This window comes from Grampus griseus, assembly GCF_964374135.1.
Source record: "Grampus griseus genome assembly, chromosome: 2".
Lineage (NCBI taxonomy): Eukaryota > Metazoa > Chordata > Mammalia > Artiodactyla > Delphinidae > Grampus > Grampus griseus.
This window is the reverse complement of record NC_139018.1, coordinates 139,853,476-139,869,732: the sequence shown is the minus strand read 5'-3', so window position 1 is coordinate 139,869,732 and position 16,257 is coordinate 139,853,476. Positions and strand designations below refer to the sequence as shown.

At 43.3% G+C, this 16,257-nt stretch overlaps 1 protein-coding gene across 9 annotated transcripts; it reads right to left on the bottom strand.

Moving 5' to 3' along the window:
• Window positions 1-263: 263 nt before the first annotated feature.
• On the bottom strand, window positions 264-15,870 carry PRC1 (protein regulator of cytokinesis 1). 9 transcript variants are annotated; one of them, XM_082648076.1, is made up of 13 exons: window positions 15,748-15,870; window positions 14,063-14,296; window positions 13,814-13,984; window positions 12,437-12,586; window positions 11,984-12,131; window positions 11,044-11,180; window positions 8,674-8,769; window positions 7,456-7,602; window positions 7,126-7,236; window positions 3,942-4,056; window positions 2,322-2,494; window positions 1,946-1,993; window positions 264-410 (listed from the first exon to the last, which is right to left on the bottom strand). In XM_082648076.1, exons 1-13 carry the CDS (start codon window positions 15,856-15,858, stop codon window positions 339-341), a joined length of 1,713 nt encoding a protein of 570 aa, XP_082504202.1. In that variant the 5' UTR covers window positions 15,859-15,870; the 3' UTR covers window positions 264-338. The 9 variants fall into 9 exon arrangements, with proteins under 9 accessions (XP_082504202.1, XP_082504204.1, XP_082504207.1 ...); XM_082648078.1 differs by lacking the exon at window positions 1,946-1,993; XM_082648081.1 differs by lacking the exon at window positions 1,946-1,993 and having other exon boundaries at window positions 2,399-2,494.
• Window positions 15,871-16,257: the final 387 nt, after the last annotated feature.

Below are 16,257 nucleotides of genomic sequence, written 5' to 3'. Positions count from 1 at the left end.
CACAATGGTGAAGTAAAACAAGCCCTTGATCATGCTTTAGCAAGTACAATTACGGGGTAGGGAAAGAAATTAGGTTCCATATGCTAAAATTTACACTTACTGCTATGAACTATGTTTTAATGTATTTCTTGAGTCAAAATAAAACCAAGTGTTTAAGGACGTACTAAGCTTATGATGGACTCTCATCTGTAACTCATTCACTTCTGTAAGTTAGGCCCATGGTAATGGAACCTGTCCAGGCTTTCAAGCACATCTAAACTGAAGAAACATTAAAGCCACCCCTGTATAATTAGGCACAGGGCATAGGAAACCTCAGCTGGATGACTGATCAGGGCTTCTCAGGACTGGATGTTGGTTGAATTGAGGATTCGAGAAGTAGCGTCAGATTTGGAAGCCTTTGAAAGTTCTCGCTGTTGAAAAATAAATAACATCAGTGGCATTACTGTCCCCTCTCATGCATGCCCTGCCCTTGTAAGCACAGGTGAGTGTCAGCATACAGCCCAGCACAGGCTGTGTTAGGAACAAAAGGGGAGGGACTCTGAACACCTTAGTCACAGATTAAGCATGTGCACATATGCCCCTTGATTCCTTTCCTCAGCCAGTCCATTCTATTAAAACCTCACAGAAGAGAAATCCCTTATACTTCACAAAGTACTCTCTGAGTTGTCAAGCTAGGTAGGCAACAAGCTTTGGTCTTTTGAACCCTTTAGGAAACAATGGGCCAGAACATGTATCTACCAATCCCTGGGGCTGAGGGCCTTGTAACCTGCTGGTGATTTGATCTCATGCTGGAGCACATGGTATAGAAGCAGAAGACAGAGCAGGAATGACCACTGAGAAAGGACAGATGTTAGTAGAGGTTAGTCTACTGGCTTCAGTGCTGCCTGGTGGAGTCTACCAGCCATAGCAACCAAAACCAGAAGAATCTCCCTCGGCCTAGCCAGAGAGAAACAGATATTTGTAAGCAGCAAGTGGGTGAAGTGGGCTTGGCTGAGCAAACAAAAGAGAAAGCTGGACTCTGTCCAGCAATCAGCTAGCCAGAGTGACAAATACCCACCTTCTTTCTATAGGTAGAACCACCTCTGTCAAGTAACTTGACAAAAGTAAAAGAATATAAAGCTAGCTTCAGTGCTCAAAATGAACAATAGCCTTGGGCAGCCGTCACATTCTCCATCACTGCAGCAAGAGAGTCGATGCCCTAGGCTTTAACTCAGTATCCCCCACAAAGGTGAGGGGCAGGCTCACCTCTCAACAGCTAGATACTGAGGGAAGACAGAACACATTGTTAAGGAAAGCGCACTGCAGTTAAGTGTTGGTAAATGTGGAGTACGTTACTAGGAGCTGAAGAGCATTGTGGGAAAAAATTACTTTCTTCCAGTGCCTCATATATGCTTTAGCAGCTCAATGTGGTAGAAAATAGGCAAAGGTAAAGAAGTGAGCATTGGCTAGCTCAGAGTAGACAGAAAGGTGGCAGTTCAGCTCTGAGGGGTTAGTAAGACATATACTCCAGGAAGTAATCAGCACGCAGGCCAAGAACCTCATAGGCAGCACACAGCTGGGGCTCCCCTCCCCACGTGGTGGGGCCTCTATTCCTTGCAGCACATTGGAGGCCTTTAATGTCACAACTGGGGAGGGTGAAAGTTTTCTGTTGTGAAATAACATGATAAAAAAACTTTGCCTGACTTTAGATGGGGCTGAGAATCCAATTCAAGTCTGAACAAGTTAATCAGCAGGTTAGTCAGTCTGTTGGGAACTTAAGCCAGATATTTATTATTTCTGAAGTCCGTATTAGGAATTCCTGCTTCCTTTGTTAAAAAAAGGTTTTATGATAGTACAGCTGAGATTATTGGTTAGTGTAGCCCTGTGCCCAGATGGGAATGAAGCCAGCAGATGACAGATCAGTCTGGAAAAGGGACATGGGACATGCAGGGGTTGCCATACAGACCTGAAGCCCAACAGTGGAGCTGTTGGGATGGATCAACAGGGATGGATCCTTTTAAGAACAAAGAATTGAGACAATTACCAAGAACTCCACCAAGAGAGCACCAGGGCAGTGATGAGAAGGTTCACCTCCTGCAGCCAGGGAGTGGTATTTCTTAAGCAGAAGGATCCAGGTTAAATGTCTGCTTGCTGCTGCCATCTTTCTTCCTATACACCACCCTTAAACCACCCCACCTCATGCCATGGTCAAGTCAGGAAAGGGATTCTCAGCCTCCAAAGAACTGTCCTAACTAATAGCCTGGGTGCCCTTGGGAAGATACCCACTCTGCCCCAACTGTGTGCTCCCCAGGGACTGGTAGATATTAGAAAAGGTGAATTACCGCAAACTCAGAATAGGTGCTGGCAACAGAATTAATGCTGAAGTTGCGCCGTGGGGGGGCCGAGGCAGGGTACCCACCGCTGAGGATGCTGCCATTGAGCTCCAGGTTCTCCTTGTTGGCTCCACGCTTGAGGCCACGGGGTGTTTTTTTCCCCGAACAGGTGGAAGTGGTGACTGGCTGCAGAGAAAAGAAAGATCGACCAATGTATCATCCTTATAATGACCACATACACAAATTATCAAAGGCTGATACCATCTTTATATTATTCGTGTGTCTGTAATCCTATACTTCTGGCCGTTTTTTTTTTTTTTGCGGTATGCGGGCCTCTCACTGTTGTGGCCTCTCCCGTTGCGGAGCACAGGCTCTGGACGCGCAGGCTCAGCGGCCATGGCTCACGGGCCCAGCCGCTCCGCAGCATGTGGGATCTTCCCGGACCAGGGCACGAACCCGTGTCCCCTGCATCGGCAGGCGCACTCTCCACCACTGCGCCACCAGGGAAGCCCTGGCTTATTTTATTTTTAAAATTTTTATCTTTTGGCCACGCCGTGCGGCATGTGGGATCTTATTCCCCAGCCAGGGATCAAACCCACGCCCCCTGCATTGGAAGCATGGCGTCCCAACCACTGGACCACCAAGGAAGTCCCTACTTTTGGTTTAAAAACATACAAATTCTTAATGATCTGCAGAACCCTTATCTTGAGCATAGTCTGTAAAATACCTGAAAGACTGAACACATTTTAGCACGCACTCCTCACTCCCTCCTTGGGTGAGAGTACCTATCTGCATCTAGTTGTCCAGTGTCACTGGGCTGGAACCCACATGCAAGGACCTCGCTCAGTAGCAACTGAAGACCAGGCTTTGAACTGAGCCTATGGAGACTCTTCAGTTTCCCAGTCACATCCCAGTGCTTCCCGTGATACCGGACTGAGCTCAAAATGACCATTCTCTTCTCTCATTTAGTTTTTGACAGATTAGCTAGCTTACATCTGTCAACTTTCAGCATCTCAATGATAACCGAATCCAGGGATCTTAGAAACTGGAACAAGTTAGGTGGGGCCCTGTATGGCTGAACCATACTGAGTCCTTTTTGTCAGCTCCATCTTAGGCCTACAGTCCCACCCCCTCCCCTTCCTGCATGACTGAGCTTCAGCTTACAAGGAATGAGGCCAAGCCAGACAAGTTCCCTATCAACTTTGACCCTTGCCTTCATCTGATAAAAAAAACTGGAAGAACGCCTTTTGCTGATGTAGATGATTAATGGTCTTGAGACCCTGGCAGGAGGAAAACCACCCAGTTCCTGTCACTACAGATGTGCTTCTCCCTAGTAGTCAGATTCTATTTTTAGCTTTGGCCCCCTTAAATCCCCCCGTATCTCTTTCGCGCTTGAGTGCAGCTGCAAATGCCTCTGGGTCACTGTCTGCCCGATCCTGCCTGTATGCAAGTTACCCACAATAAACTTCATAATTGCACTTTATGAAGCTGCCTGCTTTGTTTTTAGGCCTCAAAGTTCCTTCTCAGTCCAGAGGACAGTATTCAATCTCTCCACCTCCCAGCAGTCCCCGGAGTACATAGGTTGGGGCAGTGTCGGGGATGTGCTTGTACACAGAGCATACTAAATACTAACCTTGCTGCCAGAAGGTGGAAGGCGAGACACAGGGGAGCGGCAGACTGTCCCCGAAAAGACAGGCCGAATGCTGCTGTTGGCCGTAGCATTGGACACAGTGGTAGTGTTCAGCTAAGGAGAAGAACACAGATTATTATTATTATTTTTTTTTTTGCGGTACATGGGCCTCTCACTGTTATGGCCTCTCCCGTTGCAGACAGAGCACAGGCTCTGGATGCGCAGGCTCAGCGGCCATGGCTCACGGGCCCAGCCGCTCCGCAGCATGTGGGATCTTCCCGGACCGGGGTTTGAACCCGTGTCCCTTGCATCGGCAGGTGGACTCTCAACCACTGTGCCACCAGGGAAGCCCGAACACAGATTATTGATGTGAGATGACGTGCTTAGCAGCCCATCCCTACACTACAGAGAGTGAGGGTGGGAAGCAGTCTAAGACAGTTTTTACGGTGAAGAGCTTTGAGGACACCTGTGAAAAGCGTTCAGTGTTCCATAAAATGGGACAACCATTTTGTTTCCAAAAGTTAAACAGACAACTATCATAAGATCCAGCCATATCATTCTTGGGTATTTACCCAAGAGAAATGAAAGCATATATCCATACAAAGACTTACATATAAATATTTATAGCAGCTTTATGTGTAGCAGCCAGATAACTAGAATTAAGCCAAATATCCATCAACACAGGCAACTAGATAAGCAAACTGTGGTATATACGTCCAATGGAATACTGTTTAACAATAAAAAGGGGTAACCTACTGATTCATGCAACAACAGATGAAAAAAGTCAGACACAGAAGTATACATACTGTATGATTCTATTTATATAAAATGTTAGAAAATGCAAACTAATCAACAGTAACAGATCAAAGCTGCAGTTGCCAGGAGCTAGTGGGAAGTGGGTGGAGGGAGGGAAATGGGTGGTAAGGGAAGCAAAGAGAAAATAAAGGGGCAAAAGGAAACTTTGGGTGTGATGGGTATGTTCATTATCTTGATTGTGGTGAGGGTTTCACGGTGCATACATATATTACAGCTTATTAACGGGTACACTTTAAATATTATGTGTCTACTTTATTCAATAAAGCTGTAAGCTTTTTCTTTAATTGGAAAAACTCTAGGTGGATTAAAAACCTTAAATGGGATAGCAAGACTATTCAAATACAAGACACAAACTAGGAAATACAACACAGGAAAATATCTGTGTGCCTCAGGTCCTGGGTAGGTTATTTGCAACTACAAGCCATTAAGAAAACAGGTTGAAAACACTTTTACTATATTGATATTAATAACTTTTTGTTCATCAACAAAACACCATAAAGAGTAAAAAGACAAGCTACAGGGACTTCCCTGGTGGCGCAGTGGTTAAGACTCTGAGCTACCAATGCAGGGGGCCTGGGTTTGATCCCTGGTTAGGGAACTAGATCCCACATGCATGCCGCAACTAAGAGTTCGCATGCCACAACTAAGGAGCCCACCTGCCATAACTAAGACCCAGCACAACCAAAAAAAAAAAGATAAGCTACAGAAGACACACACAAATGCTGGGAAAAGCTATTGTAACACAACTGACAAGGAAACAGCATCCAGAACATACAAAGAATTCCTATAAAATTTGCAAGGAAGAAACAAAATGTTCCAACAGAAAAACTGTCAAAAACTTCTCAGAATAGGAAATCCAGAAGGCTAATGAACATGGCAAAAGGTTCAACTTCATTAGTAATTAGGAAAATGCAAACTAAAAATATGAGACATTACTTCACACCCATCAGATGGGCAAAAATTGTAAAGTCTGAAAATATCACATGTTGGCAAAGATTGGAGCCAGCGTAGCACTTAGGCACTACCACTGGAAGCGTAAATTGTTATAACTGCTTTGGTATCACAGACTGAATGATCAGTGCAGCCAGCACTTGAGAAATGTTTGAATGCAGCACTCTTGAGATCATGGGCCATATCACTTAATCTTTGTGTTCTCAGCATCTAATAGAGAGAGTCTCAAACTTTTAATGAAAACAAACATTTTGGACTTCCCTGATGGCACAGTGGTTAAGGATCTGCCTGCCAATGCAGGGGACATGGGTTCAATCCCTGGTCCGCGAAGATCCCACATGCCACAGACCAACTAAGCCCGTGTGCCACAACTACTGAGCCCATGTGCCGCAGCTACTGAAGCCTGCACGCCTAGAGCCCATGCTCTGCAACAAGAGAAGCCACCACAATGAGAAGCCCGCACACTGCAATGAAGAGTAGCCCCTGCTCACCGCAACTAGAGAAAGCCCACACACAGCAACAAAGACCCAACAGAGCCAAAAAAAAAACCCAAACCTTTTTTTTCCCAACCCTTTCTAGAATTTTATAACACATATTTTTAAAATTTCGTCACATTATTTTCCTAATAAAAAATTAACTACCTAATATCAAACAATAGGGAACTAGTTTAGTAAATGACACTATGTCAAAAGAATAGAATATATAGCTAAGAATGAGCATGTTATTTGAAGAAAGTTTGATGCTATGAAAAAAAATCACACCAATACCGACTAGGGAAAAAGCAGAAATCAAAATTATATGTGATCTCTATTTTGTGAAAATACACTATTTTAAAAAGCTTTTTACAGAAGCAGGAAAAACACCAAATAGTCTCATTGGTTCTCCTGGAGTTACATTACAGGTGATTTTTAAAACATTTTATGTGTTATAAAATAATGAGTTGCAAGGGAAAAGGAAAATAATGCTCCACTTCATTTATTAAAGAAACGGTTTTAAAAAAACAAAGGAAGAAAGAAAGAAGGAAGGAAGAACTCCCTGATTTCCTGCTCTAGAGATTAAGGAGTATTAGGTATCCCCCTTGCCAAGCATGAAAGTCTTCTTTCACATAGTGCCATGGTCACTTGTTGGAATTACAGAATGAACCTCTGAAGGTTCTCATCATTACAAAATGTTGGCAGCTGCTGGCTCCCGAGTTTAATCTGGGACTCATCAAAGCTGGCCACTCCTTGACTGTCACTGTCAAGTCCCTACTCAGGATTGAACTGCAGAATTGCATTCACACTGTCAAATGGACTCAACCTGGAAGGCTAGAAAAATTCTTTCCCATCTCTGCAGGACAGAAGGCAAGAGATGGACAGAGCCCTAGCCTCAAAAATGCCTCAGACACGGCAGTTCATGCAGCCTCGTGTTTATTACCTTGCGCACTTTGCCCGGCGTGCCAGGTGTCAGTCCTCGCCGCTTGTTGGGTGTTCGCGGAGTACTACCATAGAGCATCTCTGTCTCAGTTTGCTTCTTGTTCTTTAGTTGCTACGTGAAAGTCAGAAGCAAGAGTGACAAATCCCAGAAGGAGAACAGGTCTGGGATGGGGGCAGAGGCAGGGCCAGAAATCTAGCGCAAGTCTCTGCACCCAGAGCTAAAAAGAGCTGCCATGAACTACTCCTTATTCAACCAACCTAGAGCCCTGGCAGAGACTCTGGGCTGCTCACTCATGCTGTCTTCTCCTCCTCCCAAACTGGGTTCACTTACTCGTTCCTGCTTGGCTCTCTCTTTCTCCAGTCGGTGCATCTCCCACTGTTCTGTTACATACTCCATGAACTTCTGCCCATTCACCACAAATGCCTTTGAATGCTCCTGTTCCCACATTTCAATCCTTGCTTTCAACTCCTCTTCCAACTGAGACCAGAAACAAGGACATGTTAATTACTTCAAATTTTTGGTGTGAAGCCCAAAAGAAATGATTCTCCCGAAGAATGCCTCCTCCCTCCCCAAAGTATCATTAGCCTGACTTTAGGTAGCTGGACCCACGTGGGAACAGGTTGGAGCGGCCAGAAATCAGTCTTGGGATGGTTCATTCATAATACACATGAAGGTGGGAAAAGGCGAGATCCCAGAGCCTGACCACTACAGTTTTGGCGCCCGAAGTTGGAGGCAGCACTGGGGTAGACCAGCAACGTTAAATACGCAGTGTACGCTAGAGCGGCACTATCTGGTCCAATCTGGAATCTACCTCTTACTGGCTGTGAACAGGTAGGCAAGTTACTTAAGTTGTCAGTGCCTCAGTTTCCTCATCTGTAAAAATGGAATTAATAATACCAACCTCTTAAGGATGTTGTGACAATTAATAAATGGAAAGTACTTTGAAACAGTATATGGCACTTAATTCAATAAGTGTTAACTATTATTATTAAAATAGAGAATAGTAATGAAGTCCAAAGCACTTTCTCAAAAGGTTACGGGCTGAATTATCCCCTGACAAATTCATATGCTGAAGTCTTAATCCCCAGTACCTCAGAATGTGGCTTTACTGGGACACAGAGGTAATTAAGTTAAAATGAGGTCATCAGGGTGGGTCCTAATGCAACATGACTGGTAGCCGAATAAGAAAATGTGGACACGGACACACACAGAAGGAAGGCCACGTGCAGACACAGGGAGAAGACTACTATCTGGAGCCAGGACAGAGGCCTCGGAAGAAAGCAGCCCTGCTGACACCCGGGTCTCAGACTTCGAGCCTCCAGAATTGTGAGAAAGTGAATTTCTGTTGTTTAAACCACCCAGTCTCTGATACTTTGTTATGGCAGCCCTAAAAAGCTAATAAAACTGGATATTCAGTTGCTTGTACTAGGTAGGCCCAGTATATACTTATTATCCTTTACCTAAGGAAAAACAATTCAAAGCAAGAGATATACAAAAAGTGAGGTTTTTGTAGCCAAGCACCAAAAACTCTTTCAGTAACAATATTACCTTAGGGAGTGTCTTTTGGAGCTTGGCTCGCTGCTTTTCTTCTTTTAGAAGATTTCCTCCACGATTTGTAAATCGACTTGGATCTGAAGCCTTTCTCTGTGAAAAATACATTTTAATTAGAATGAACCCCGGACAGTCAGACCAGTCACTTCTGCTAAGAATCCTCACTCTCATAAACAGATACATATTTTTAGGGAGACTTCGGAGTTTTGCATTCCCATCCACTTTTAGCAGTGAGAAATCGTGGCTTTCTAAGGCAGGGAGTGGGGTGTGAACACTCTGAGGCATATGCAAGATCATACACTGGGGTACAGGAAAACTAGTGTTTCCTTTTTAGTCTAAAAAGTAAGACAGGCTTTAATATTTAATGCATTTAATTTAAAGCTCCCTTCCTGGGTTCAGATGTCACCAACAGGAAATCGGGTATGTGGAAGGACAAGGGGGAGGTCTACACTCAGAGGGTTTGGTGGTGGTACCCCTACTTGCCCACTCACTTCCAGCATATTGAGACAATGCAGCTTAAATGTGCTCAGTTAAGGGGTTTATAGATAATCTGGTTTTTATTAAATTAACCCTCACAAAATGGACAAAAAATGTAAAATGTTAGGGTTCTTATTCTTTTTAACATTTCTGTTTTTTGTTATTCTACAGTGTATACAGTATATCAGAACAGTAATATAAGTGTATAATTTGTAAATGTAAATTAGGTGAATACACTAAAAAATGGGACAGATAATCAGAAAAGTTTAGAAACAATCTTGACAATTTGGGGGCCAAACTGATAAATTCTATTTCCTTTCCAGACTGCTTGATTATAAGCAATAACTAAAAGGAATGGTAATTAGTTTCTTATTTTTTCTTAAATACTAGCATGTAAACAAGGGTCGCTTATTTGGCTCTTTACTGCCTTTATGTGTGTGTGTGTGTGTGTGTGTGTGTGTGTGTGCACACATGTTTTTTTTTTACACTGAAGTATAGTTGATTTCCAGTAAAAGTCTCAGGTGTACAACACAGTGATTCACAATTTTGAAGTTTATACTCCATTTATAGTTATTATAAAATATTAGCTACATTCCATGCTGTACAATATATCCTCGTAGCTTATTTATTTTATACATAATAGTATGTACTTCTTAAACCCCTACCCCTTTATTGCCCCTCCCCCCTTCCCCCTCCCCTCTGGTAACCATTAGTCTGTTCTCTGTATCTGTGAGTCTGTTTCTTTTTTGTTATATTCACTAGTTTGTTTTATTTTCTAGATTCCACATATAAGTGGTATCATACAATATTTGCCTTTCTCTGAGTTATTTCACTAAGCATAATACCCTATAGATCCATCCATGTTGTTGCAAAAGGCAAAATTTAATTCTTGTTTATGGCTGAGCTCTTCACTGACTTTTATTACTCCTTGCTTTCAACCAGAAGTAAGAGGTAACTGAGGACTAGAACACTTGCTCTTAAACAGCTGTGAGCTCTCACAGTTTTTTCCACTTCTGAGTCCTAGTTTCTTGCCTGGAAACTTGAAGGAGTTAAACTCTGGATTCTCTAAAGGCCTGTTCAAGCTCTAATAGGACCAGTATGAACCTGACAGTGAGTCTCCTTGAACTTCGTGCCCAAGGTGCCTCACTTGCCTCGTCCTAGTCCCAGTTCTGAGCTCTAAAATGCTCTAAGGGAATCGACTCGTGCTAAGTCTATCAAAACAAAAGGAATTCAGAGTACACAAATGTGCCCCAAATACCCAGGCAATTTTCTAATAACAAAAGTTGGAAGAGTACAGAATGTTAGTTGCCTGCCTCAACATCCATTTTTCTCTCCTTCCTTAGTAATAGAGCCTGAATTTATCTGCGATAGTGATTCTCCCAGCCTCGCCAGTAGTTGGTGTGGCATTTAAGCAGAAGTGCTGTGAAAAGAGCCTGGGAAAACCTCTTAGAGGGGGTGGAGGGGCAATGCCTTCTGTGTTCCCTCCTCCACCACACTGCCTGAAACGCTATGGTGGGAGCTCTAGAACCACCCTGGACCGGAAGATAAGATCCACCCCTTAGTGGTAAAGGAGCTATGAGCTGGAGAAGCCTGGGACCCCCTGACTGTGGAATAGCCATACCTGCCTTGCACTGCCTACCTTTAGACTTCCTTTATGCAAGAAACTTCAACCTTATTGAAGGCATTAATTTTGGGGTTTTCTCTTACATGTTTCTGCATATAAGCTTGACAAATACAGATGGGTTAGCAGTAGTTTATAGACTTAATGATAAAGATGGTATTAGAAACCTGGTCAAGAGCAAAGGAAACAGGCCTCTGACTCTATACAGGGGACGCTTTCTTAACACTTCACTGTAATCTAAGGAAAACAGACAAAAACTAAGGCAGTACCTCGAACTCTAAGAAAAGCTTCCAGCTTTCTTCCCACTTCTGGACACCTTCAAAGAGTTCTTTGTGAACCTCATAGTAGTTTCTTAACTGCACAATCTCGGCATCATGGAGCTGAAGCAGATTTTCTGTATAGTCCTCTGCAAGATATAGGCCCAGTAGTTTTAAAAAATCCCTCTAGTGTTTAGTATCCCAATTTACTAATCCTTCATCCCCCTAAAATGGAAACAGAATTTTCTTCCTTACAGTAAAAATGACACACGAGTAAGTGTATGTTGTGGATAATAAAAGCCAGGTTTGTCCCAATCAGGCTGGTGGGACTAGAGACTAAGGGACTAGGGTGTGGACTAAAAGGACTAAGATTCTCAAAACTCTGTCATCTCTTGCCTTGTCTTAGGTTTCTTTCATATTCTTCCTTTCCACCCTGCCCAACAGAGGGCTGAGTCACAGAAAATGTCCAAAAATGTTGAATTTAGTAAAGACGGCTTCATCTTTATATTCAGTTCAGGTCAGACTAGAATTCCATTGGGCCCTGGGGTCATACCTCGTGGGCTCAAATGTGGGCTCTGCCATTTACCTATTGTGTGTCTCTGGGTTAAGTTGTTCAACATTTATGTGCCTCAGTGTCCTCATCTCTTGACATGAGAATTAAGTCAGATAATCCTGTTAAGAGTCTGACATTGCGCCTGGCACAGAGTAAGCTCCTGCTAAACTTGAGCTTCACAACTACATGCTACAGAGATATTCTGCTTCAGAAACCAAGAGATCCCTTATTTCCCAATAGCATTTGCAAATGCTTATTTGAACAGGAATGGCAGTTTATGCTGAATGGCCTGGAAAGGTAGCAATGTCTGTTCAGTAGAGGAAATACTTCCCAGTGAATGTCTGCACTTGTAAAAGACAAGTGAGCAGGCCACATGAAGAGCGACACTTCTGTACGAACCAGAATAGTAAGGGGCAAAAGCTTGTCTCTGCTCCTGGCTATAAAAACACTGGTCCCAGTACTGAGCCAGCTCCACTCGTATTGCCTCAATCACTTTCTTCATGTTTTGCATTTTCAGTTCTTCCAACCGATCCACTTCTAATTGCAGCTGAAACAAAGAGACCTGTTAAAAGTGCTTGTCATACTTATATATTCACATAGGTTTGCAAAATATTTTCCCCCTTTTTAATAAAATTACAATACAAAACCACAGAGGTAAGTCAACACTCTTTATAACGATGATATCATAGGAGCCAGAAATCTAAGAAACATACGCGAAAGATAAAAGATGAGCAGGCTACTGCCACTCTTTTCTGACGCTTGTCTTAAAAACAGGCTCACTCAAGGCAGAAGCTGGTAAAGACATCAGACTTGACACCAAAATGCTGACCCAGCGCCCTTTGGGTTTCTTACCGCTTTCCGGACCTTGGCCTTTGACCCAGTCATAACTGTGGCCACAGCTTCTCTCTCTTCTGCAGGTATTTGCAACCTATCCCAGAGTTCTCGTATCTGAGCACGCAGCCCCTCACACACTGCTTCGTTTTGTGATTTTCGCATTTCCAGCTGTAGCAAGGAAAGCCAGTGGTTATAGCAAAGACAGCAGCACAGAGAAAACTGGCCCTCTGGCCTCCTACAGAGACACATCTGTACCCACATGGAGAAGAAGCACTTTTACAAGACTGTGAAGAGGTGTGTTTTCATGACTTCTGAAAACAAACTGTAAGGCTGTCATTATGGTAGGATCTCAGACCCCAAGAATTAGGATTCAAATTTTTAATTAAAAATTTTGGGGGGGCTTCCCTGGTGGCACAGTGGTTGAGAGTCCGCCTGCCGATGCAGGGGACATGAGTTCGTGCCCCGGTCCAGGAAGATCCCACATGCCGCGGAGCGGCTAGGCCCGTGAGCCATGGCCGCTGAGCCTGCATGTCCGGAGCCTGTGCTCCACAACGGGAGAGGCCACAACAGTGAGAGGCCCACAGCAAAAAAAAAAAAAAAAAAAAAAAAAAAAAAAAAAAAACTTCAATTAAACACTAAGCTAATTCAAATGACTATTATTATTTCATCCAAAAACCTCAATTTCAGGGGATTTCCCTCATGGTCCAGTGGGTAAGACTCCCTGCTCCCAATGTAGGGGGCCAGGGTTCGATCCCTGGTCAGGAAACTAGATCCCGCATGCATGCCGCAACTAAGAGTCCACATGCTGCAACTAAGGAATCCACAGGCCGCAACTAAAAAAGATCCTGCGTGCCACAACAAAGACCCAGCGCAGCCTAAATGAATGAATGAATAAATAAACATTTTAAAAAAAACTCAATTTCACATTCTCAGAGCTATATATAAATTAAGGTTTTTGTTTAAAAAAAATCAAGGTTGTGTTTCAAATAATACTATTGTCTTTTTTTATTTGGCTGCATTGGGTCTTCATTGCTGCATGCAGGCTTTCTCTAGTTGCGGCTAGAGGGAGCTACTCTTCGTTGCAGTGAGGGCTTCTCATTGTGGTGGCTTCTCTTGTTGTGGAGCACAGTCTCTAGGCGCACAGGCTCAGTAGTTGTGGCTGGCAGGCTCTAGAGCGCAGGCTCAGTACTTGTGGCGCATGGGCTCAGTTGCTCCACGGTACGTAGGATCTTCCCGGACCAGGGATCGAACCCGTGTCCCCAGCACTGGCAGGTGGATTCCTAACCACTGGGCCACCAGGGAAGCCCTATCTCATTATTTAAAGGAAAAAGCTGCAGTTTTCTCAGATTGCTGGATACTATGGAGATCCCAGGCCATAATTTGAGTAGACATTACCTGCTGTAGCAACTTCTGTAGTGTTGCAATATTTTCCAAAGATAAACAAAAGGCATCTTCATCTTCACAGACCACATCTCTTTCAAAGCTTGTGTCTGGTGTGTGTTCTAATTCTTCCATACACAGTATGATCTGTCTCTTTATGTTGACGAACTCCTCATGCCTAGATGCCTATTAAAAAAAAAAAAAGATTACAAGATACCTAGAGGAAAGTCAAATGACTTTTAGGAACTATGAATGTAAGCACACCTTTGTTTCCCTCAGAGTTGCCACGTGTTGTCTAAACTGGCTCAGCTCTTCTAAGCTGGGAACTGAGGTGCTGTCAATGTCATAGTGGGGCGTGCAAAGAATTTCACACAGTTCTTGATCTTGTTCTTGAAGTAGTTTCAGTTCTTGTTTTCTCTCCTTTTTCTGTTTTCTCATCAGTTCTACCTGAGTGCGCAAATCCTTTTCTAGCTGCAAGATGGTCGTCTCTCCTTCTTCCTATATGAGACAATGTACTATTGTGTTAAGGTTCCAAGCGGATTTCTTCAAAGGAAGAGAAGACAACGAAAGAGGACTAGAATGACAGACTTTTAGTTAAACTTACAAATAAATCAACTTACAGCTAACAGAATATGGCACAAAGAGGGTCCCCTAACAAAGGTCCCCAGTAAGGAAAGGTACCAGGGCACTTTTACAAGAGGTAAAAATTGGTTGAAAAGCTTATTTTGAATTAGCTACAGGGTAGTATATTTAGCTCCTAACTAAATGTTTACCCCAATAATCCTAAACATCACTCAACCAATAAAAATCAATTTAGTACTCCTTGCTCTACTCCTAACTGATAAGCAGGAGAAAAAACAAGTGGCAGTTATGTCCTATAAATTTTATTCAACATTGGTGAACTAAGAACTGTCATATAATTTAAGGGAGATGTACCACTGTATATCTAACTTCTCACCCAATTTCATATTGAAAATTTAAAAAAAAAGACTAAAGAAACTATTTGTCCAAAATCAATGATATTTATGCCATTTGTGTTGATTTCAGGAAGCTCTACTGATGTCACAGTCTGCCTGACTGTTCTTGGCTACCAGAAATGAATTAGCCTTAACCCTTTAGACAGTCTCCTCCTCCTAGGCTGACTCCACTGAGATACCCAGGCAGTTCTTTCTGTAACAGGGAGAGGGACCTGAGACCTTATTGGTACCACATTAGCCACTGTGTGCTGTCCTTGCACCCACATCTATTCTAATTACCTTCCCAATCTCCACGTTTGTCTTCATTTTTATGATCCCAACACTGTTTTTACCAGTTCTAACCAGGGATATGTTTTGGGGTCCCTCTGTCATTCATGTCATGCTTGCTGGTGTCCTCATTTAAGTCCGATTTGTGCTGGACCACAGGACAGCAACCTCTCAGCAAGGTACACAGATAAACATGGCATGCCCTGAATTTGACTACGCTCTCTTGATATTCCAGCTGTGGAGACATCTCTTCTCAAGTGGCCATTCTGGCTAGTTCAGTGATGTGTAGCTTTCGGGTATGAAAAAATCCACAGAGGCAGGTTTTTTGGGTTTTTCCTTATATCACTAGTCACTTTTGTATCCTAAGTAGTTCTCTTCATTTTCTTTCAAAGAAAGAATGGAATGATATCATCTATGCCTAGCTCAGAGTTCAAAAAAGTTTTTGTGTCCTACAAATTGATAGTTAGAGGCTTGTTTTTGATTAAAACATTTCAACACTTAGCTGCTTCACCTCTCAACAGGGCAACTCTTCACGTAAGTGAAAACTGCTTTGCTGGAACCAAGTAACTAGGCAGCACATTTTTCCCATTTCTCATGTCCAGTATCAGCCCTACAAGGAAACTTTCCACCTGTAGCCCCAAATCAAAGTTCTTCCCTAAATCTCAGACCCAGGCAGGATCGATCCCCTGACACCCTGCCATGTACCTGAAATGGCTCGACATGTAGCTCACTGCACAGAGTGTTCAGCTCTTTTTGGCAGATGGCTATGCTTTTGATGAGCCTTTCCTTCAGGCTTTCCTCTTCAGCAATCATCATATCCAGGAGGTCCTATGAGAGATGAAACAGTCCCATAAAAGTTTCGGGTGTTTTCCCCATTGGCCTCAAACAACAAACAACACCAAAACCCTCATAATTTCAAATTTTAAAGGAAGGACTTAAACAAAACCAGGACTTCCCTGGCGGTCCAGTGGTTAAGATTCTGTGCTCCCAATGCAGGGGGCACAGGTTCAATCCCTGGTTGGGGAACTAGGATCCTATATGCTGCACGGCGCGGCCAAAACAAACAAACAAAAAACAAGGAGGAGCCTGTGACATCCTAGTGTCACTTCTATATGCTATCTTAGATGAGACACCAACATCCTTACCCCTGTCCCACTACAAAGAGATCAGTATTACTCAACTCACCTTGATATGCTTCTTTACGACCTCAGTTCT

Excerpts from the sequence above, each read along its gene's own strand:
- PRC1 (XM_082648075.1), bottom strand. The coding sequence starts at position 15,858 with ATGATGATTGCTGAAGAGGAAAGCCTGAAGGAAAGGCTCATCAAAAGC. Across the intron at positions 14,297-15,747 it reads TACATGTCGAGCCATTTCAG|GAAGAAGGAGAGACGACCAT; the intron begins GTACATGGCAGG and ends TGTCTCATATAG. Across the intron at positions 2,499-3,945 it reads TTCCACCTTCTGGCAGCAAG|CCAGTCACCACTTCCACCTG; the intron begins GTTAGTATTTAG and ends TTTTCTCTGCAG.